General features: G+C 39.6%; 1 protein-coding gene across 2 annotated transcripts in view; it reads right to left on the bottom strand.

The window, feature by feature from the left end:
- Positions 1 to 24,361, bottom strand: part of DMD (dystrophin) — a 2,044,659-nt gene extending 2,020,298 nt beyond the window's left edge. The window contains exons 1-2 of one of the 2 annotated variants that reach the window (XM_044996713.1): positions 24,215 to 24,361; positions 23,542 to 23,686 (exon numbers count right to left, since the gene is read on the bottom strand). In XM_044996713.1, the coding sequence (XP_044852648.1) occupies positions 23,542 to 23,623 (82 nt within the window). In that variant the 5' untranslated portion in view covers positions 23,624 to 23,686; positions 24,215 to 24,361. The remainder of the gene's footprint in view (positions 1 to 23,541; positions 23,687 to 24,214) is intronic. The other variant, XM_044997415.1, reaches the window with a different exon arrangement.
- Between the last annotated feature and the right edge of the window lie 323 nt (positions 24,362 to 24,684).

Genomic DNA, 24,684 nt, shown 5'->3' with positions numbered 1-24,684 from the left:
TGGCAGCCTCCTGCCTTTCTCGTGTTACTTGGTGCTTCTGAACAGGGGCGGCTCTAGCCATTTCGCCACCCCAAGCACGGCAGCACGCCGCAGGGGGTTCTCTGCCGGTCGCTGGTCCCGCGGCTCTGGTGGACCTCCCGCAGACGCGCCTGCGGAGGGTCCGCTGGTCCCGCGGCTCCGGTGGACCTCCCGCAGACGCGCCTGCAGATGCTCCACCGGAGCCGCGGGACCAGCGGACCCTCCGCAGGCATGCCTGTGGGAGGTCCACCGAAGCAGCCTGCCGCCCTCCCGGCGACCGGCTGAGCGCCCCCCCCCCCCCCGTGGTATGCCACCCCAAGCACGTGCTTGGCATGCTGGGGCCTGGAGCTGCCCCTGCTTCTGAAGGTTTCTGCCAGTTGTAGGTTTGTGGTGCTTTATCAAATGCCCATTGAAGTCTTCCCACTGATTTCAATGGGCTCTTGATGTTGCCTCTAATTTTTAGGGCTCAAATTTAGGCCTAGAACATGACAATATTTTCTATATCCTCACTGTTTGGTGAAAAATTGCATTCAGTATCTCTCAAGTAGAAAGTTGCTTGCATATGACACATACCCCAGAACAAGCCGTACTAACTGAATGGTGCAGTCAAGTATTTCATTACAAAACATCCCAGGTGTCACTAACACCAAAAACTTCTATTTTTCCCCAGTTATTCCCAATATCAACAGCAACGTTGCTATTTCTGTGTTTGGTTTCATTGTTGCAGCCTAATCAACAGCTGTATACACAAGAACAAAGTCAAAAATCTTTTCAAGAAAAATCAAGGAGTTTCAGAAAGTAAGTTCTAAAAACTGCTACACTCTCATATGTTTCACGGTCCACTTAAATTCTTGGCAAGCACTTCAGCTATAGTCTTTAAAAAGGCTGTTAACAGCGACTAAAGAATACTGGGGCAGCTGAAAGGCAGACACCATGAAAAGCAATATAGCTAACAAATTGTTCTTGATATACAGCACTTCACTCAATATTATATAGGGTCTATTTCCAGGGCAATATTGTTTTAATAATAAAAGCAGAGCTTTATTTATGCAAACCGATGAAAGTGTGACTGCATGAGCAGTCATCATCTACTTTCATCTTCACTAATACAATGGATGTGTGTTCCCACTGTATGACATTAGCCACTATAAAATGCTACAGTGAAGCCTTACAATTCAAACATAATATGATTACAAAGTGCTTAACATGATAACACATTAATAATATCATTACAGAAATAAGATTGTGGCGCACTTTTAAAACTACTGAAATTGCATGCCTAGCATAATGATGCAAAAATAATATTTTAAATACACCTCTACTTCGATATAATGCTGTCCTTGGGAGCCAAAAAAAAAAATCTTACCGCTTTATAGGTGAAACCGTGTTATATTGAACTTGCTTTGATCCACCAGAGTGTGCAGCCCCGCCTCCCCCGGAGCGCTGCTTCACCACGTTATATCCAAATTCGTGTTCTATCGGGGTAGCGGTGTATTTTAAAACTATTACACAGAGTATTCTGGGTGTCTCATTTTGGGGAAACTGTTTATCTTCCAGGCCAAATCTCTGCCCCCGCACTCTCAATACTGACTGAGGAAAAAGCAGCAAAGAGGACAAGAATTTAATTCTGTTACACACCAGACTACAGTAACACAGACAATGGTTTTATTCTTGAACTAAAAATAATCTGTTTCATTGCAACAATTTGAATCTTTGGTCTTGGTTTTGAAAAGTAGATGTAATGGGCAGTTTAAGCTACATTTCTATGCCCAGTAAGCAGCCTTATTTTGTTCTCCTACGCGAATTTATGCTAGCAACACAACCACAGCAATTCAGTCCCTACATTTGGTAGGTGGGATACGTCCCCACAGACATCTCGTTCCCTAGGTCCATCTGTAAGGACTAGTTTTTGTCAAAATACTTAAGAAAAATGAAAAAAGTGAAGCTACAAAACTAAGCTCTGGTGTCAACCACCAGCATGGGGTTCACACTCTTACAGCTTTGAGGCTTAGTCAACATTAAGCAGAATCCAGGATGACAGAGTGTGTCAGATGGTACTACAGAGACAGTAGTTTACTAATAAAATGCCACCTATTGGTTTGTGTTTTCTTGTAAAAGGATTGTAGCTGTGTGGTAAATTCCACTAGAACAGTGGTCGAGTATTTGCACTATAATGTAATTTCCCACTTTGTACCAGGATTATCCTTCTGTTCTTGTTCATATTGTACCACAACAACATGGTACTTTTGCTATTTGCCAACCCACTTGGCCAGGCCTGGAACACAAAAATGGGGACTTTTCTTTCCCATCCCCTCAACAAGCCAAGACATAGGTGGGTAACAAACTAAAGAACTTGCAGCAGTTATTTGGCAGAGAGATGCAGTGTTATGATACCAGTTATCTTAATTCTAGCTAAAATAATTGTTCATGGTGCTGCAGTAAGGGATGGATAATGCAATGACGACTCACTGTTGTCACACTTCCCTCACATGGATTCTAAGCCTTTAGTCTCTGTCATCCTCCTCCTTCCCAGTCTGATTGTTAGTAGCCAGCTGGCAAATACAAAATTAAACACTCTTTTGTGCCAGCTATGGGCACCCTCGGTGATCTATGCTACACATCATGTGCTAGTTACTTCACCAAGAGTGGCTATCTAAGAAACCTTGCACAAATACTCAGCAGAATCCATTAAAAAAAAAGTGTTTTCTTTTCATTTCTCTCTCATCTCTTCCCCCCCCCACCTCCCTTCACACTCTGGTAATTGTGCTGAATGCTAATGAGTTAATACTCGCTGCAATCGAAAGCAAGGCAATTATTGTGGATATGAGATACTCAATGCTACATTTTGCAGGAAGCAAACATATTTTTAACCCGAGGTGAAGCATGCACCAGATATTTTGAGTCCTCTGACACTGTACAAGGAAATTGTATGCTGCCAACGACATCATATACACCACTAACCAGAATGAAATATGAGATATTGAAGCATATCCTCATCATCAGTGTCACAGACTTGGGGTTTTATTGTGTAATTACCTACTCATGGATGGGAAAATGTACCCCATAAAGATTAAGTTAAGCAAAATCACACTCACAGCAGAAGAATGACATATGATTTTTTTTTTAAAAAGCTTTTATCTTGCCTTCATTTGGTGTTTTAATTTATCAGACTATTCTTGAAATAGTTAACCCTTTAATTACTGCATTTGTTTATAACCGTATGCAAAGTATTTCACTTGGGTGGCTTTTAAGGTTGAAGGGGTTAAACTGAAAACCAAAGTAAAAACAAAGTTAGCCACATCTGCAACCAATCTACCAGGACTGTACACTGCCAGTTTTCACAATTACATAGGAATTGATTTGCCTGTAGCTAAATATAATATTATTAAGAAGTCAATTGTATTGCAAAGATTCCATGCAAGATAAGTATTTATCACATGTTAAGTATTAGACTATCGTTAACTGGTTTTGATTACAAAGACAGGAAACCAACATCTAAGATGTCCCATGAGCACACACAGCTTAATAGACTCAAACAAGGCAGTTTCTGCTACATAATTTTAAGTAAAAGGTTTTTCCACTAAAATTGCATTTTCACAGTTCAAGGTATTCCAAAAATACAAACAAGAATAGATTAAAAAAAATCCTATTGTGCATTGAACTATTTGGTTCTTTTTATCCTAGTTCCAGAATTTTGTTTTGTTTCCATCCATTATGCTCATATGTGGCTGTCAAAAATGCAAAAGCAGAAATTCATAGATCTTAAATTATTATCTATTTATTTTTCCCAACTAAGACAATTTTTGCACTTTAGTAACCTTTAAAAACAAAAAAAACAACAACAAGACCACAAACGGCACATACATCTAATCAATGCCCATATTTGTTAAGTGGGGGTGGGGGGGATTAATGATATTGGAGGTGGGAAAAAACGACTACTACATATATTGTATCTGATGTCTTATCACCACCATTATCTTTTATCTATCTCACTACAATGACTTCTGTTATTTCTTCTCTCATGACTCTCTCATCTTCATGTAAGCAGATATGGCAGATATACGGTAGAGTCACGGAACATCATCGTAAGCGAAAAAACAAAGCATTTGCATTAGGAATAGAGTGCATGTATTGGGCTTAATTTTGCCCTTCTTTGCATGAGCACATACTAGGGGAGATATAATTAGGTATCCAAAAAAAAAATCAATCCATTTTTAAAAAAAGAAATGGGGTGCTAGCTATCACTTATTTCAGACTAGAATGCTATGTTGCAACATATTGCTCCATGAAGATTTTGAAGCCCTGGTAATTCAAACTGAAACAGCAGAATGAAGTATTTAGCTCACAGTATTATACTTTATAGATACAAAACACTTTCTGAAATAAAAGGCAACTCTAATAGATCACGTAATATTTTGGACATAACATTTTGAAAGAAAGATACACATATTGGTGAAATCCTGACCCTATGTATTTATAGATTTTAAAGGACATAAAGGACCATTAAGATCATTCTAGTCTGACCTGATTTAAAATACAGGCCAAAGAACACTGTCACTGACCTCAGTGAGGCCAGGATTTCATCCAGTGAAACAAATTAACCTGTTTCTTCCCTTTCACAAGATGCTAGGCTCTTTTCCTGTTAGACTCATTTCCCATTGTAGATCTTCACATTTGTGCATCCCTGGCCTGATTCTGGGTGTGCACAGATGAACATGAGGAGAAGCATACTGGTGGGGTTGGGAATATGACAGAGGATCAGGGAGCACAGGGTAACATGAATCCCAGGACAGGAATGCACAGCATAGGAAACATGTTTTGAGAAACAAGGGAGTCTTGTTAGTGGGGAGCCTGGAGACACAAGATGCATCACACAGGGAATGAATGGGAGATAGGATATTTCAACATGAGCCTGCACCATGCGCAGCAAAAAAGGTGTCATCAGCATCTCAGGGATGAAAAAGAATCTCATAAGAACTTACAGAGTAGGACATAAGTGGAGAAGACATCTCTGGAGTTTCACATTTGGAAGAAAGATCTGATAAAAAGAGAATCCTTGAATATGCAGGTTTACTAGAAGCAGAATATATGGGAAGAGAAGCTTGAGGGAGTGGCTTCCTGCTGAAAATTTATATTCTGATCTTGTGCATTACAGTGGCCAATGTTATTAAGTTTTAAACTTTGCTCTTCATGAGAGATGCAGTGTGTGCGCACACGCAAAGTAATGGGGCATTCACTAGTTGGTTCAAAGAAACTTAAAATCTCTTCTGGCAAAGCTTGTCAGGTTCACAATCTTATTAGCTCTGGAGAAAGGTATGTAAGTCCCTAGTTTGCAAATTCTATTATCTGATACATTTCCTGCTCTTGAGATAAGCATCTTCCAATCTTGCTGTCATATAACAGTAACGTATGAATTATATCCTTTGAATAGATATTTAATGAAGTGACTCCTTGTAAAAGAGTAACTGTTTATATTTGCATTGTATTCAATATTTAAACAACTGGTTATGAAAAACACTTAAGAGAAAGCTTGCTAGAACCTATTCATGCTTCCCTTTTTAAATTTTTCCAGTGACAGCTATTAAAACTTAAATGCTTATATTGTTATGCTGCGGCATATATCTCCTATTTGTGAGGTCAACAGACAAAAATCATCAGTCAAATTCAGTCTGGAGTAAGCAGATGCATCTCCTGGGGATGTCTCTAGGCCAAATTCATTTGCAATTTAAATATTAAAGTAACATAAAGGGGGTGCAAGTGGCAAAGTTGTTCAACATGCACCACACAGGTCCAGCTACAAGTGAGTTACATTGTTTCATTTTGATTTTGACCATTTTAAAAACTTTTTTAAAAAGTAAAATTAAAGGCAATTTTGAAACAAAATCATTTTGCACTGAAAACTGGAAACATTTCATTTAAAAAAAGTCTAAACAAAATGTTTCAATTTTTAAGCATTTTGTAGTTCTGCTTTTTTTTTTTAAATTAAATTTTTGACCAAAACAATTTGGTGAAATCAAACACAATTTTCAACCAGCTCTAGTTTTTATTCCTCCCATTTAAAGTTTTTCTCTTACTTCTAGAGAAGAAAAATCTGACGGGTTTTAAACTAGGACTTGGTTTCATCTCATTAGCAGCTAATCTTGTAGTCAGTCATTCTGAAAGCAAGATACCAATTGGCCTTTTTCCAGCATGGGAATTGTGGATTTGGGCCTATAATTTGGCATTTTAGCAGTTCAGAATAATATTTAGCTATGGGTAAAAGATGAATTATGCATTAAAACAGTGTTTCCCAAACTTGGGATGTCGCTTGTTTAGGAAAAGCCCCTGGCAGGCCGGGCCAGTTTGTTTACCTGCCACCTCCACAGGTCCGGCCAATCATGGTTCCCAGTGGCCCGCAGTTCGTTGCTCTGGGCCAATGGGGGCTGTGGGAAGCGGCGGCTAGTAAGTCCCTTGGCCCACGCCACTTCCCGCAGCCCCCATTGGTCTGGAACGGCGAACCGTGGCCAGTGGGAGCCGTGATTGGCCGGACCTGCAGACGGGGCAGGTAAACAAACTGGCCTGGCCTGTAAGTTGTAACTTCATACTGGTTAAAAAAATGAACACTTAAAACTTAAAAAGAACGAGGAGTACTTGTGGCACCTTAGAAACTAACAAATGTATTTGGGCAGTAAGTTTTTTAAGTTTTAAGCCTATATCTGCTACAATGCAGTTCAGTTAGACTATCCAGAGTGTTGAATATAGTCGGCACATTCCCTGCTCTGCTTCCTCTAAACATTCTGATCCAGTGCCTTTATATTAAAGGATTTTGTCATCTATGCGTCATGCCTGTATGAATGCACCCATGCTGTTAGATCAACTCAGATGAAATCCTTTCAACTTTTCAATAAGTGATTCCTATCACTCCATATTTTTGAGACTTTATTGCCATTATGCTCATCTTTGAGAATTTACTTGGTTCGCATTCATTCTCCCTTGTTCTATACTCTTAACAACATGTACCCCTCCCCTCCCCCAAAAAAAGAAAGCACCTCACAAACCACTATTTCCCCAAAATGTCACCAGATTAAATATTCCGTCACATCTACTCACTGTATTACTGGTACATCTTCAGCCTTCTAAGCCAAGTCATACAGAACTGCTAATATCACGAAGGAATTAGGTACTCTCACTTCAGCACAGAAATTTAAATCACCTTACCTATGAAGTGCCTTGCTGTTGAAAGCGGTCTCTTTCAAAAATCATCAAGCTTTCCACCTGTAATCATTCTGGCCACTGGAGCTCCAGTAAACTTTATGTGTAAGACCTAGTTTGACCATTTACACATCATGAGATTTTTTTAAAGAAATAAATGTTTGGTTTAATTAGCTTTTGGATTTCAGCCTTTAGAGTTCATGGCTACAGAGGGGAAAAAAAAAGGCAGGGAAAAAAAAAGTTAAAAAACATCAAGACTAGAAACTTTTTAAAAAAAAAATGAAGACTGAAGTTTACTTATAACCCCATGACTCCAGGAGCTAGGGCTTTTTTTTTTTTTAAACAAAACACAAATTACTGTTACGCATAATAAGATGAATTTTCCATAGCTAAATACCTATGATTATTTTGACATTGTTTCCTTTGGATTACTCCTCAAAACAGTAGAAAAGTGAGTGGTGCAGTGTCTGAATACTGACCACAGTACACAAAGCAATAACAAAAATGGTAAAGCACTGTACTATCTACTTCGATGCCTTCTGTGTCCTCCACTTTTTCCACAATACGGAAGCTGTACAGTGAGATACCAGAATGAAGAGAATTCCTGGAGAAACCACAATGCGGGCTACAATCTAGTGCTTGTCTTGGACTTCATAGACTCTACAAACTGTATGATTAAGATATACTATAAGGAAGGATTTGATATGAGGGTGCACCTGTCTCTCTTTTTTGTCTTTGCCTTGTACCAATTTACATTTATGTCTTCCCTACAGTAATCATTTTTTCCTATATTAGCTGATAAGAACAGTTATGTTTCAGAACACACTCACGGAGAGCTCTGTGCAGGTATGCAGCCATAGTACATACTTCAACATTTTAACCATTCATCCATTTTATGGGTCCGCATCTTTTAAACACTTCTTGGTCATGGTTTCAGTAATTGTTTTCTCATTTATACTTTGACATAGAATCATAGGACTGGAAGGGACCTCGAGAGATCATCTAGTCCAGTCCCCTGCACTCAAGGCAGGACTAAATATTTTCTAGACCATCCCTAGACATCTCTTCCTCTTTAATCCTGTACTGAAATCATAACGTTGACTTTTAACATCAGTGCATTTTTCTGTGGTAACACAAACCTAAAGACAGGATGGCACGTGACAGCAGAATCAAAGAGAACGAGTAGCTCGGCTAAGGAGAGAAAACAGCTTTATTCTATATACACCTAAACAACAGCAACCAGGGCAGGCTCCAGACCCCAGCGCACCAAGCGCGCGCTTGGGGCGGCATTTTGCCGGGAGGGTGGCAGGCGGCTCTGGTGGACCTCCTGCAGGCATGACTGCGGAGGGTCCGCTGGTCCTGCAGCTCCGGTGGACCTCCCGCAGAAATGCCTGCGGAGGGTCTGCTGGTCCCGCAGCTCCGGTGGAGCATCCGCAGGCACGTCTGCAAGAGGTCCCCCGGAGCCGCGGGACCTGTGACCACCAGAGCGCGCCCCACGGCGTGCCGCCCTGCTTGGGGCGGCGGAATTCCTAGAGCCGCCCCTGACAGCAACAGACACAAACATTCCAGGAAAAATACATTGATTTTTTTTGTGTAAGTGTTCCTTTGTTTCAAGTTGGTTCCAATTTAAACACATGTATTCAAAATAAATTTTAAAACTAGAGACTGAAGAAAGAACATGTGAGACAAACAGTCATTCCACTGTGGTGGTTATTGTTCTAATAGTTCTGCTGACCATAGTATTTATTATACCAACTTCACGCTTTTGGTGTGACTGTTTACTGTGCAGAGTTAACCTAACGACATATTAGAAACTATATCCCAGAATTACCTCTGTTTAGTGAAGATGTACAGTACAGTTGTTACAGTAGGAAACTGATTATCAGAAGTTCTGGCTTTTATTCCTCACTCCATTTAATAACTCGCTGTATGACCTCAGCTTAGTCTGTGAACCTCTCTGTGCTATAGGTTCCCCATTTATAAAACTCTGGCTACTAACAGTTATTTTACAGGAACTTTTTTAGAGTTGATTCTTTTATATACATAAAATGCTTTAAAATTGATTGACCCATTCTACAGAATGCAAAGTCCTAACTATCATCAATTTACATGTAAAATTCAATAACTACAAGCATCTTTTATAAGACATAGCCTTCTCTCATGAAAATCTATACCTGAGTTTCAACAAAAACCTTATTGGGCCCATCCCTTGAAGAAATATAACTGCTTTTTACAGAATATCTAAAAAGCCAGATTCAGAAATGGATGGTGATAGTGGGTATAATGCTGCTAAATTCACGTGTCAAGTGGATGTAACACCATTGACTACTAAAATCCACAGAGCTGCAATCATTTTATACCACATCAGAATTTGGCTCCCTACCTCTTGGATCACATGAATGACAATTTGTAGAACATACCACCTGCTATGACTTGCTTAAAAAGAGTTTCTGATCAGGGTTTGAACACCAGTGCTACAATTTAATCTAGCAGGCCTACAGAGCCCTAAATAGCTCATATATGAATGATGTTTTAAAACAGGGGTTCTCAAACTGGGGGTCAGGACCCCTCAGGGGGTCGCAAGGTTATTACATGGGGGGTCGCGAGCTGTCAACCTCCACCTCAAACCTCGCTTTTCCTCCAGCATTTATAATGGTGTTAAATATATTTAAAAAGTCTTTTCAATTTATAAGGAGCGGTCACACTCAGAGACTTGCTATGTGAAAGGGGTCACCAGTAAAAAAGTTTGAGTGTCACTGTTTTAAAACATGTTGTTCACACCTTTATCCCCTAACAATATCTATGAATAACTCAAGAAAGTCATTTTTAATACCAGAAATCAATCTATTTTCTATACATTGCACATGCGTGCACTGAAACAATACTTAAGTGTGGCACTCACAATCTCTTAAGAGTCGCTTGTACAAGTAACTCTAAAAACCTTACCTATAAAGAAAATACTGGACCAAATTCCACTCTCAATTACATCCATGCAACCCATTTTCTTCAATGGGGTTCTATTTTGTTCTTATCACAGTGATATGTATATATTTGGTGAGACAAGAATTGTGTTCATTTTCACATGAAGGCTGTGAGAGCTCAAAGGGATATTCCCACTCAAGGTCACATTGGCTTCAGAGAAGCTTCACTCAGGCTCATAGGTCTGCACAGGTAAATCTTTTTGCAGGATCAAAACATGTGCATCTCCTGTGGGCATTCTGAGATTTGATTAGATTTTAATAATTTAACATCTGAGAGAGTTTTGAAAAATCTCTCTATATTCACCAAGTTGCTATTTTTGCAAATGTTATCTCTATAAACTGCTGCCAGTAACATTATTTTTAATTTACATGGAAATATCTGATAAGCCACCTTAAAATGAAATTACACTCCCCCCCATTTTCCCCACACTGAATCAATAATTTAAGATATATGTTTGCAACATACATATTGGATTAAATGAACTAATTGTGCATTTTTACCCTATCACGAGTTTAGGTTTTACCATCTGAGAGACCTGAAACAGTAAGTTAAACTAGTTATAGATGTTGTTTCCTACTGCATGACATGTTTACAGCACTGTTCAGAAGTTATTTTTAGACGATATTTAACCATTTTTAAACTAAATTGGTAAGTATAAATTATTGTGTAAAGCAAAAGCACCATGGTCCTTTAAATGTCATGTACGTTTAGGGCGCTATGTAACAATTTCAGAAATTCAGTTGGTTATTTTTAAATGTCTGCCATTTAGTTTGTTAGCAGTGCTTTGGGCGGGGGAGGGGGCGCGGGGGGGAAATCACTTACATAAAACATTTCCAAAAATTCCAAGTAGAAATTACATTGCTAAATCCCTCTTATCTAGAAGACCATTTGTTCCTGTTAATAGACCTATATTCCAGGAGGTTCCAATACTTCCTTAAGTTCTCTCCCTTTAGAATACATTTGTACTCATCCTGATGTGGATACTACTATTGTTTTTTAGGGTGACATATCTTGTTCAGAGTTTGAATTGAACAACATTCATTAGCTATTATGACAGAGTACTTAATCTTGCCATGTGACTGGGGCCAGACTGTAAACCAGGCTCTTAACAGTATTCCTGTTGTATTCCAAAATTGTAGTTTTGAACGACAAGATAGCAGCTTCAATGTCACTTAGATCTAGTGCCATAACTTTACACAGCAATGAGACAATATACAAGTAGTGATCGCTCTCTTTACAACACTGGCAGGCCACTTGCTATGCTCATGTATGTAAATATGTGCCCCCAATACAAATATCTGCGATAAAACTTGGTTGCATTTACAATAAAACACACGGGACCAAATCCTGCATCCCATACCAAGGGTCATACTGTACCATTCCCCTCATTGCTACAACTGGTGGAACTGCACTGTTGAAAGTTAAAGGGTGGAAAATGTGAAGAAAAATGCTAGTGTATTCTCAGCCTTATTAGCACATGGCTGACTGAAAGTGATAAGACTCAAGGAGAGACTGGAATCATAGAATATCAGGGTTGGAAGAGACCATCTAGTCCAACCCCCTGCTCAAAGCAGGACCAATCCTCAACTAAATCATCCCAGCCAGGGCTTTGTCAAGCCTGACCTTAAAAGCATCTAAGGAAGGAGATTCCACCACCTCCTTACGTAACCCATTCCAGTGCTTCACCACCCTCCTAATGAAAAAGTTTTCCCTAATATCCAACCTAGTCCTCTCCCACTGCAACTTGAGACCATTACTCCTTGTTCTGTCATCTGCTACCACCGAGAACAGTCTAGATCCATCCTCTTCGGAACCCCCTTTCAGGTAACTGAAAGCAGCTATCAAATCCCCCCTCATTCTTCTCTTCTGCAGACTAAGCAATCCCAGTTCCCTCAGCCTCTCCTCATAAGTCATGTGCTCCTGCCCCCTAATCATTTTTGTTGCCCTCTGCTGGACTCTTTCCAGTTTTTCCACATCCTTCTTGTAGCGTGGGGCCCAAAACTGGACATAGTACTCCAGATGAGGCCTCACCAATGTCATAGAATCATAGAATCTCAGGGTTGGAAGGGACCTCAGGAGGTCATCTAGTCCAACCCCCTGCTCAAAGCAGGACCAAACCCACCTAAATCAACTAAATCAAATAGAGGGGAATGATCACGTCCCTTGATTTGCTGGTAATGCTTCTACTTATACAGCCCAAAATTCCGTTAGCCTTCTTGGAAACTAGGGCATACTGTTGACCCATATCCAGCTTCTCATCCACTATAACCCCTAGGTTGTTTTCTGCAGAACTGCTGCCTAGCCAATCAGTGCCTAGTCTGTAGAAGTGCATGGGATTCTTCCATCCTAAGTGGAAGGAAGATAGCAAAGTTTCTTGGCACACTGGAGAAAGAAGGCCTTTCCTAGAGTCAAGAGCAGGAAGCCACAACTGAGAAAGGAGCTTCAGAGAGGGAGCAAATCCCATTGGGGATCCAGTGGGGGTTCAATACACAGATTGTGGGTAGAATGTGGCCCTTTGTTTTCATTCAAGCAAGACTTCAGCTGAAGTCAACTGGAGTTATTCCTGAGTAAGGAATGCAAGGTTAGGCCAAAGAATTCAGCACGGGATTGCAAGGGTGCAAACTAATTACCATTACTGAGGAAACCCTGTTGAAGATGAAGCTGATATGCACTTAAGAGGATTTGGTATTCTAAAGCACATAATTTCAATTCTTAACTTTGTGTCTCTATTGTTCACGAAAACATTACCCTTGAGACTTATACAATAAGGAAAAGATCACAAAAGCCTAATTGAATTAGCTTAATTATCCAAAAATCTGCATAAAAGAGAGACTTAGTTGTGCCAGCTGCCGGTTTTGTTGGCAACAGACATGTCTGTTGTGATGTTAGAGAGACTTCAGAATTCTCTCCCCTTCAGCTGAGAAAACTGGTATGGGTCACAGATCTGACACTTCATGGTGTACGTGTAGGCCACAAACCTCAGGGCAGAATTCACAGACTGACCTCTCTGGAAGATGCATATGGACATGGTGATAATTCACAGTATGTATTGAGAACCAGTGAACAAAAAGCCCCTCCAATATTACCAATCCATTACATGATCAATCTTAACATCATCAGCTTATTTCCACTGATCTTAGAACATAACATATGTTGGCATAAATAAGCATCGAGTACATGTTATACGCATCTGGTTGTAACCAATTTGATAAACTAAAATGTCAAAACAACAATGAACCATTGGAATTAAAGAAAATGAAAAGGGCAGACGACGTCATCTGACAAAAAGCTAATGTCACAAAGTCATGGAATCATGGATAAATAATAGTTCAGCATCAGATGATCATTTGTTAATGTAGTGCCTCGAGACAAGAGTCAGAGGTTGTTTACTGAAAGAAAAAAAAGCTCCTTTGAATAAAGAGTGTTACAGAGTCCTTTGCTTTCACAGTGAGTTTATCTGTTGCTAAAACTCATTCAGCATCTTTCACCCCTCCAGTAGCTATATTTTCAGATGTTCTTTATATTATTTCTCTCTCATCATTTTAGTTTGGGCAGAACGTGGATATTAAAAAAAAATCAATTTTAAGTTTCTCTTTTTCCTAATGATACCCTTAGCCCTTCTGCAGAGAAAAGGAGATGAAAGTGGTCAGAGTAAATTTACACTAAGTTTGGGACAAATGCTGTCTTTTGGGAGTAGCAGGATCCATGGTAGGTGCACCATTCTCCACATTGACTCAGTTGAAGGCACACAAAGAGGCATACATAAGACAAGTAAAAAGTTTCATTTTTAATCTCCGTATAGATCTTTAAAATACAATGACCCTTCCAAATAAGAAATACAAGATTAGCTACCTCCTGTACTAGCTGCCTAATAAAAAAGTGATGATCCAACCATCCCTTCAGCACATAAGCAAATGTGCACTTCAGCAGCACTGCCAAACCTTTATGTAGATAATACTGTTTATAGTAGCTGACTCCATGCTGCAGCGTAATTCAATCGCACCATGCGCTGGATATCAATCATTTAGGTTAATAAGGACAGTGGAACACTAACCTTGGAATTCAGCACAAGATTTTTATCAGATAACAAAAACAGGGTGGGGCTCACCAGGCCCCAAGCAACTGGTTTAAACACACAGCAGTATCAAACAGGCAATGGATAGAACACTGGATCATAAAACACTAGCATCAATAAGAGTATTGACCATTTTGCACCAAAAGTTTCTCCGCATGAGCAATTCAATGTTGGGGTTTTCTTTGTAAGGGCTATAGTTCATGTTTTGCAGTCTGAAAAGGCACAGGTATATTTATTATAGCGCTGAAGTTGGGTAGTTTAGTAGAGTCTGAGCTGAGCTTCCTCCTGAGCTTGGGCACATAGAGGTAAGAACATTTCTAGGCAATACACAATGGGAGACTTGTTTGAAGTAGGGCACGATTTTTTTCTTAGGCCTCTATCTTGTAAGTTGCTCTGAATGAGTGAAGCCTAGTGGAGAACATGAGCCAAAGCAGCCCCTTTAATGAGATGGATGTGTATTTTTTTGGGAACAGGGCTTTTCATGCTGCAAGAGGTAGGCCCTTTCTCCAAGGTGAAAGGGAAACATTGAAAATTGCCTTTTGCCCTTGGCAAAAAAGAATTGTTGGAAGTTTTGTGTAACATTTTAAGCATCTGCAGAAATCTGTTGTGGTTTGTTGATTTCTGCACAGGAGCTCACCCATGAGAAGCAGCTTTCAGCATCAGAGCCTTTAGAGAGGCAGGATTCCATGAGGGGGCCATTATGCTGCTGCCTCTTTGTAACTATAGCTGGGTGAAACTATTTCCCCTGCTAGTGAAATCAACCTACTTGAGGGTGGCTTCTAAATAAAGATATATTATAATTTTAGTGCTTTGGATTTTTATTTATGATCTTGATGTTGAAGAACATGATATCAAAGTACTTTGATATCAACTTACTTTGAAGATACTCTAGCATTATAAACATTACTGGAAATTAGGAAAATTTGAGCCACCGTGTCACCCTTGTCTAACAGATAACATTGGCTAAATGCCATTTAGCCATTCTTCATAGCTCAAAGTACAATAAAATAAAGGTGATGGTGGGAATAAGCACCTATATAAAAAGGCTAGTTTGTATTACTACCATACCTATGTAGCCTTGTCGATTCCCTTCTTGTATTTGATGTGACAGTATGGCCCAAGCTATTAATACTGTTTAAAAAAAACAAAAAAAACACACCCTCACCACAGGAGGTGTTGGCTTAATAACTGTTCCTATTTATTGCCAGTTTGCTTTCCTGACAGGTGACTGAGTCACAGTCCATTCAACAGGAAAGCCAGCTTCAATAAGCTATCTACCTTTAGTGTAAGAAATTAAAAAAAAAATGGGACAAAATTAGCAATACGATCTAACACAAATTCCTAGAGAGTAATTTCTTCAAAGTGAATATATTACCTTTAATGTCTAAAAAAATTTGCTCATCAGTTCCAAAATTTGGGAACTTATTCACATTAGCCAGGCTGTAGTATACCCTAACCCTATTACAAGAATGAAATATATATACTGCTAACTAAACATTATGCAAGACGCTGATTGTTTACAGATGTTATATTTTCTGTAGATCTAATTGAAGAAATGCTGCGATAGCATCTCTTTTGATTTGTTTAAAACACCAGAATCTTTTAAAGCACAAAAATACTGTTGTCAAGGCAATGTTCCCATGAACTATCACGCAACTCACTCTCACAATGTTAAATGTAATATCTCAACCAAACTAATGTTAGCTGATCTGCCCTTTCCTGAAAAGAAATTAACTTAATTTCTGTTACAGGACATTGAAGTAGTCACAGTTTCATTCTCAGGTCTTTCAACAGCACTTTGAAGGCAACATGAACTTTTTTGTTTGTTTAAATAACTCCCTCTCTCAAATTATATAGACGACGTGGGCAGGATACTAACAGGAGCCATGAGAGCTCGGCACTTCTGAAAAAGTCAGGGCATAGGCTTTCAATGCACAATACAGACACTGAACAAATCAAAAAGTCTGCTATACTAGCCTAAATGTAAAATTTCCTAGTTACATATCTCAGTCTTGCAGCGCAAAGGTTAAAAGATTGTACTATACAGCAGGGCCAGCTCTACTGTTTTTGCCGCCCCAAGCAGCATGCCGAATTGCTGCTGCTGACGTCGGGGGCAGTCCGTGTGCCATTGGGGCGGCACGGACCTTTCCGCGGCGGCGGCAATTTGGCGGCAGCTTCCGTCTTCAGCTGGAAGACAGAAGCTGCGCCGTCGCAGACAGATGAACATAGAAGCTGCGGCTGAATTGCCACTGCCGCGGAAACGCGCATGCCACCCTAACGGCACACGGACTGCCCCCGCCATCCACAGCGGCAATTCGGTGTGCTGCTTGAGGCCAAAAACACACGGACTGCCACCCCTTGCAGATTGCCACCCCAAGCACCTGCTTGGAATGCTGGTGCCTGGAGCCGGCCCAGTATACAGGGATACCACCTTTCTTTGATGCAAGTACATGTTTCCTCTTGAAGTCAATGTGGTCTGGATATCACTGATGAAGTTCTAATACACTGTACTTACTGTACACCTACTATATGTTAATAAAATCTTTACACACTGATTTTAAACAGTACTGAAAATTCTAGCAACTCAACTGTGTCCAAAAAAAAATACATGTAACAAATTTGTTCTGGCTTTTAGACCAGAGGGGTCATCTCTCCAGCATATATGTGAGAAAATAGATGGACAGGAACACCAGGGTGTAACTGCTGTGACCTTTCCTGGACATCACCAACAGCTATATACTTCATGTGTCACAGGTCTGCTGTGGCTGGATGTTTGAAGGGGTGTAGACAGGGAATGTGGTCAGTGCAGTTTAGCTGTTTTGTTAAATATTTTCTTTCATTCAACTCAGAGTTAGCTAACTATTGATGAATGCATTCAGAATTCACAAGAGTATAAGTGAGGCCCACTGCTCTGGCCTCCATGTTTCTGTCAGGTTCTGTAGCTTGGTGGTGTCACTAAACCACTTTGGACAAGATCTATACTTGTTCCCACACAAAGAGCGTTTAGAAATAGAGATTCCATTTATAGGACTCCTTTACCTGCAAAACCCTAATCCTGATTCATCAGAGCCAAAACTCCACCTTTAGCAGTCATGAAAGTTATGTCTTTTATTTTTGAATATGATCCAACTTTCAACCAGAGTAGCAATTCCAAATGAGCACACTGTAAAACCTCAAATAGATTAGATATCACCCTAACCTCACACACAGCAGCTCTGTATAGAATGCCATTTTAACATTCTTGGACAGCCATCTGGTTCACATACTCTAGCATGATGAACATTCTGTACTGGTCTTCTTGCATGCCTGCACTCGTGGCTTTTATTACAATGGAATTGTGCCCAGGCAGAAGATGGTATGACAGTTTCAGGAGACCAGCCAATGGTACAGTATGAAGACTAGAATACAGAATGCAGAAAGATGCACCTAATCTGCAAGACCTCCCATGCCAAATCAGGGACACATGTCATTACATGGAGTCACATTTGTTGACTTTGTTAGTATTTACACTGTTGACATACACATTCATCTGGCACCTGTTTTCTTAATGTGCCTGACCACTCTGAATGCTTCAGGCAGATGGTGATTGGAGGGCTGCTCTTTGCTACTGCCCTGAATAACTGGTGGGTTTACAGTTTCTCCCTCAATAAGAATTTGGCACACTCTGAGATTCATTGTTAATGCCCAAGAAGGCTAAATATATTTTAAGATGCAACTGGGAAACCAAGTAATATTTTAATTTGCTTCTGAATTTTCTTCCAGATTATCTACTTCTCTAATACTGCTCAGTGTTAATTCCTGTCCAGTACTTGCTCTTTCCATAAGAGCAGAACTCTCATTCCTCCATGAAAGCTCAAGTGAAGTGACTTTGCACAGTGAATACCTAAGCAGATTTGGGTGGGACAGAACCCTCACTCCCAGCCCAGACGCAAACCATACCTCCCTTTCAAGTCAAACCTCAATGGTGCAATAGTGGCTCACTCACTTTCACCAAGCCAATGGAACTGTATAGTTTATTGACAGACGTTAAGAACAAATCAATCCTTAGAGATTCCCCTTTCTTTCTATAGCCTACATTCAAATATGGCGTAGCCTAGGATTTAGTTCTTTTTGCTGCTGCTAATAATGACTGCAATTACTCTGCTACAGAAATAATAGAATCATTTCAATAACTTTAATGAAAATGTGGACAACAGCAATAGAGTGCAGCTTCTTTTACAGCACAGAAGTTGTTTACCACTTTAATTATGTTTACCACTTTTTAAATGATTTCTCTAAATGAACCATTCTAGCAATGCACCTAAATAGAATGTACTAGAAACCATGATGATACTTTATATGTCATATGCCTAGTAAAGAAATCCCAGTCCTATGAAAACCACATCTGGTTTCAGAGATATTAAAGCACAAAGGCTGGTTTTGTTAAGTATCACAATTTCCACATACAGGAGACTGTTCTCCATGCATTCAACAAATGTGACATCAGGTACACTTAAATTCAAAACATAGCTATGCATAACAAGGCAATCCTAATCAAATGGTTTTGCATAAAGTTCTTTCAGACATTACCAACCATATTCCAAATTTTCATTAAGTGCTAACAACTAAGTCCTCATTAATGCTGTTTGAACAACAGACATCCTTATGGTGAAACTTGGAAATTAGAAGGACTAAGTTCATAGCTGTCTGGATCAACAAATCTACCAATCAGTTAAACTTGAAGTCCAGATGTATCAGGTTTATAGTTTTGATAGATTGATTAATGGAAATCTAGCCTATGAATTGACAAAGGATTATAAAAGTTTTATTAATTTGAAGGTTGAGAGGAAAAGAGTGCCTATAGCAATGCACAGATGGACTGTACCCAGCCGCTGGCAGATAGGATAAGAAGTAAGCTTCCTGTGTAACTTCAATCAGGTAAGGCTAGGGGATGACTTTTGAACCCCATATAGTACACAAGAGTTAAACCAGGGAGCTCTATAGAAAAATAGATCCATGCTAAGAAGAAGAGAGGAGCCAAAACTCCACATAGATTCATGGAGTTTAAGACCAGAAAAGAATATTAGATCATCCATGTGACCTCCTGTATATCACAGGGCATTATGTTTCATATAGTTACCCATGTATTGAGCCCCAAAACTTATGTTTGGCTAAAACATATCTTCCAGAAAGGCATCCAGTCTTGAATTGATGACATCAAGAGATGGAGAATCCACCACTTCCCTCAGCAGTCTGTCCCATAGTTAATCACTAATGGTTTTTTTTAAAAAAAAGTCTATTTTCTGATCTGAATTTAGCTGGCCTCTGTTTCCAGCCATTGTTTCTTGTCATGTCAATCTCCACTAGATTAAAGTGCCCTTTCATTTCCAGTAATTTCAACTGTTAAGGGGCTTGCACAATATAACCAAGTCACCTCAATCTTCCTTTTTTGATAAGCTAAGTAGACTGAGCTCTCACTGTAAGGCATTTTCTCCAGTCCTTGCATCATTTTTTAAAGATTCTTTTTTGCCACCTCTTCAATTTTTCAATATGCCTTTTAAAATGTGGACACCAGAATTGGATGTACTATTCCAGTAACAGTTTCTCCAATACCATATGCAGAGGTAAAATCACCTCACTATTCCTACTTGCTACTCATCTGTTCATAAATGCAAGAATCACATTAGCCCCTTTTGCCACAGAACCACGCTCAACGCTTATGTTGAATTGCTTGTTCAAAATGATGCCTGAATTATTATTCATAGTCACAGCTTTTCAGGATACTGTCCCCCATTCTACAAGTATGGCCTGCATTTCTTGTTCCTAGATGTAGAACTTTGCACATGCTTGTATTAAAACACATTTTGTTCATATGGGTCCAATTTATCCAAGCAGTCAAGAATATTCCTTAAGACTTTCTGTCCTCCTCAGTATTTACCATTCTGCCAATTTTTAGGTCATCCGCATCTTTTAAGCAGCAGTGATTTATATTTACTTCCAGATCATTGATGAAAATGTTGAATAGCATCAGGCCTAGTACCAATAAGAACACCCCCATTCAATGCTGATTCCCCACTGATCACTACTTTTTGAGATCTGATAGTTAGCCAGTTCTTAATCCATCTATCATGCACTTTATTGATATTGTACAATGCTACATTTTTAACTGGAATGTACTAAGTCAAATTTTGCCTTACCAAATTCTATGTATATTATATTTACACAGTTACCTCAAAGAGTCAAACAGACCTAATTTCATAAGACCCATCTTCCACAATACCATGCTAACTGGCATTAATTATATATATCTTTTAATTCTTTATCATTTGAATCCCACACCAGCTTCTCCAAAATTATGCCCAGGAATGATGTCAGGCTAACTTGCCTATATTTATCATCCTGCTTGCCCTTTTGAATACTGGCACAACATTAGCACTCTTCTGGTCTTCTGGAATTTTCCTGTTGTTGCAATATTTATTAAACAGTAATATTGGTGGGTTAGACATCTCTGAGTCAACTCTACTAGGACTTTTGGGTGCAAGTTACATGAGCCTGCTGATTTAAAAATATTTACCTCTGGTAGATGCTGTGTGAACAACAGATTTTTTCAGTTCACTGGCCAAATGAAAAAGAAAATTGTTTTGGGCCAACCCAAAATGAAAGTTTTTCAGCAAACTAAGAAATAAATTTAAAAATTCCTTTCAGTCAAATGAAATGTCTTGTTTGCATTTTAACTTTTTTTAAAAAATAAACCAATTAAAATTTGAGATGAAAGCTGTTCCAAAACAAAAATTTGTTATGTTTTTAACTGAAACAAGTTTGTGAATGACAAAGTTTCAGTCAGTCAATCTGAATCTGTGCTTTTTTTTGGCAAAGGAGACCAAACACCCCCCCCCAACAGTTGTGGCCAAAAAATCAGCACCAAGCTCTGAACATAGTTTTAAGCTTCCAGTGTTGGGTGGGTCTTTTTGCTTGCTTGTTTACATGTGTGATCAGATTTTCTTATGAGAGTGAGATGCTCAATTCCCTTTGAAAGTCAAAGGAGTTAGACTGCCAGCTCCCATTATGTCCATTTGAAAATTCCATCTGTGATGAAAGCTATGAAATGATAAAGTTCAAATTCCTCCTGATTACTGTTTAAAACTGTGTGGTCCACAAACTGTCTAAACCTCAAACAATGGTAGAATTATTAAAGATACAATACAATTTATAATCTAAAAACCTGCTTTCTAAATTCCATGACTTCTGTAAACATCCAAATTATTTTGATTACACTCAGACACAAGATCAAAGTGGAAAGATCTATTTTAAACCCTATCTATCCATTTTGAGGTTTTTTGCTCAGATTATAGTACAACATACTTAACATTTCTGTTGTCACCTAAATTGGTCTGGAGACAGGCTTTCAAGGAAAATAGAGAGGGGAGAGACAACAAGGAAGTGTATATATGAATACATCTTGTGATTTTGTGTTACACAAGTTATAATTAAACTATACAGAAGAAACAATGTAGAAATAAATAATAATATTAAAACCCTCAAGTACTTACTAAGCAATAAGTTATGTTGTTAAGTGATCAGCTGAAGATAGTAACAGTAACTTTCCTAAAGCAATCTCTGGAGAATCACAACCTCCTACACCCAGAAAAAATATTTTATGTAAGCTTTTTGTTTCCAATTAATATCCACTCCCATGCATAAAAACATGCTAATAGATTATCCTTTTAAAGTTGTTAAGGGTGGGGTGTGTTTTTTTTGGTTTTTTTGGTGGTAATTACCTTCCATTCTACATCTACTAAAAATATAAGTTGTTTAAGTTTAGAACTGGGTTAATTCACTGTTGCAGCTGAAGGTTGCAGTGCCACTAACTTGACTAGAAATCAACATGGAAGGAGTTTGCTGGATAATTTTTCTTTCCAGCTTTTTCATTCTGCAATGATGCAACTTCTCAATAAAGAAACTTTGTTATCAGAGCCATAAGTAGTTCTGGAAAAAAATTGGGTGTGGAAGGATCTCTGTAGCAACATCCACCTAAATGCACTGCTTCTTCTCAATGACTCCTAATTTCTGGAATATTGCACAGTAAAGTCAAAAGTAGACCCTTTGTACTTACAACATTGCAAGAGTCTCTCTACACTGGGATAATGAAAACCATGCACCCTAGCCTGGGGGTGGGGGGAACGGAGTTTATTCTACATTCTGCCAACCCAGAACTTTGTCACCTAAATTATTTATCAATAGGCCAGAAGCTTCACAAAAAAGCACCTGGAAGCAGAAGTTTTCCTGAGGTAGCTGTGCTACAAATTGGACTGGAAAAAAAACTTTTCACTCTCTTAGGGATCGTTATCCTCTCGCCTTTTTACTTTGCCAGACTAGCTTATACTTTTTCAAAGATAAAATAATTAAGTACTACTGTATTTCTAAGTCTATTTACATTGTAAATGTGTAAATTCTGAATGGTCTATAAATACCTTCACTACCCAAGATTTGGTTCCTTTCCAAGACTAAACAGAGGGAGTCCAGGCACCTGAAACTTTAGCATATGGGGAAGCATTACAGCTGCTTCCATCTACAGCTTAATAGCCTGCCCTATTACACAAATGGAACCACAACTTTTAGTGATTGCTTGAGTCCAAGATCTTTTATATTCTATAAGAACGATAAATACTTACTAAGAACTTCACTCAAACCACTTATTCCAAATGCACAGTTTTTTCTAAATTTGTGGATAAGTCCCTCTACACTTCATTAACCAACCTAAAGTTTTTTTTTTTAAAATTATTCCTATAGCTTTAAATTTTAAATGCCACTCTCTGCTAACTGCATTAATATTGCAGTAAGTGAATACGATAATCAGCCTTGTCTTTGCATACCTGCCCATAAATTTTCTATCTTGTCAGCATAACAACTTTCTGAAAGTACAACATACTGTACATTAACATTCAGTTCTTGACAGGGTAATAAGTGTGACTGGTCAAATTAAAGAAGTGCCCATTTCATTTAAATACAATACAACTATTTTCACAGGTGGGGTAATTGTAATCACTTTGCCTTGTGTGTGAAGTTAGCATTTCCACAGGGTTCTCTATGTAGCCGTGTACACATACATTCAGCGTTTTGTTTTGTTTTGTTTTATCCACACCTTCCTGCAACAGAGAAACTTTTCCAAACACATCATCAACTTCAGTGGAATTCTTGACCTCCATGGAAGAAAACAAGACAATGGCCCACGCTCAAGCGCTTTTTTATTTAACACACTCACACGCCCCATCAGTAAATAAACAAGCGGTTCCTACCAGATCTGCTCCTGATGATATCACTGAACTCATCCGCTGCAGACTCTTCGCTGGGGTTCTCAGGACGTCCTGCTTCAGCCATAGCAAACAAACCCTCAGCCACACACAGAGTCTCTCTCAGATCTGGCTCCGCACCCGGAGGCGCCTTTTAATCCAGAAGAAACACAAAGTTTAAAAGGAGGGTTTGTGTGTGTGTGGTTCTTGAAGGGGGGCAGGGAGTCAACCTGGCTCCCCTAGCCACAGCGAGGAGCAAAGGAAAGGGGAACAAACAGACACTAAACCCAGGCAAAGATCACACTGGAGGAGAACTGTCAAACTCTGCTTCCCGGACAGCGGAGAACAGGTGCTGAGCCATGCGCGTCTGCCTTAAAATAGAGCCAGCGGCTCCAGCAAGGTGAAAGAGGAGGAGGTATGATACTCGATAAATCAGCAGCCAACTTGGGAGACTCCAGAGACTCCCTTTCCGCCCCGCGCGCGATCAATGCAAACAGCAGCAATTAGAGAGCAAATTGCTAAAAGAAGCAAACAGAAGCATGAATGATTTAGCAGCCCCCACTTAAAAGCGTTCACTTTAATGCAGAGAGGGATTAAAAAAGCACGTCCCCCCCGCTCCCTGTAACCCAGTTTAGCTCCATCAGAACAAACTCCTCATGCAAACAGCCTGGCTCTATACCTGAGGCTATGATCAGTGAAGGCAGGGAAAACTATTATACTGCCTTCATCTATGCAAGGTAGAGACATCTAGCTGGCATCTCTCTTCTCCAGCTCACCCCTCACAGGCGAACTTGGCTAGGGGTCCCAGGATGTACAAGGGTTTTTATTCTTCTTTGTTTGGAAGCAAAAATGCAGCAGTGGTAGAGAGCGCAGCCTCCTTAAAACCTTTAGCCCCGTGGCTAGGACACACCCCTGGAATGTGTGAAACCCAGATTCAAGTCTCCCCTCCAGGGCCAGATTAACTTTTTGTGGGCCCCCATTAGGGAAATGGGGCATGTGATGGGAGGCAGTCTGCAGAGTGATGGGCTGGTTGGAGACAATGAAGTGCAGTACAGTGGGAGTGGCCCCACTCAGCCCAGCATAAGGGTACTGTTTACAAACCCACAACTGCTAGACGCACACTAGCCCACCGAGCCCTGCACTGCCAGC

The sequence above is a fragment of the Mauremys mutica genome, chromosome 1 (genome assembly GCF_020497125.1).
Source record: "Mauremys mutica isolate MM-2020 ecotype Southern chromosome 1, ASM2049712v1, whole genome shotgun sequence".
Classification (NCBI taxonomy): Eukaryota; Metazoa; Chordata; order Testudines; family Geoemydidae; genus Mauremys; species Mauremys mutica.
Note: the sequence above shows the minus strand (reverse complement) of the source record. Positions and strands in the feature narration are given on the sequence as shown.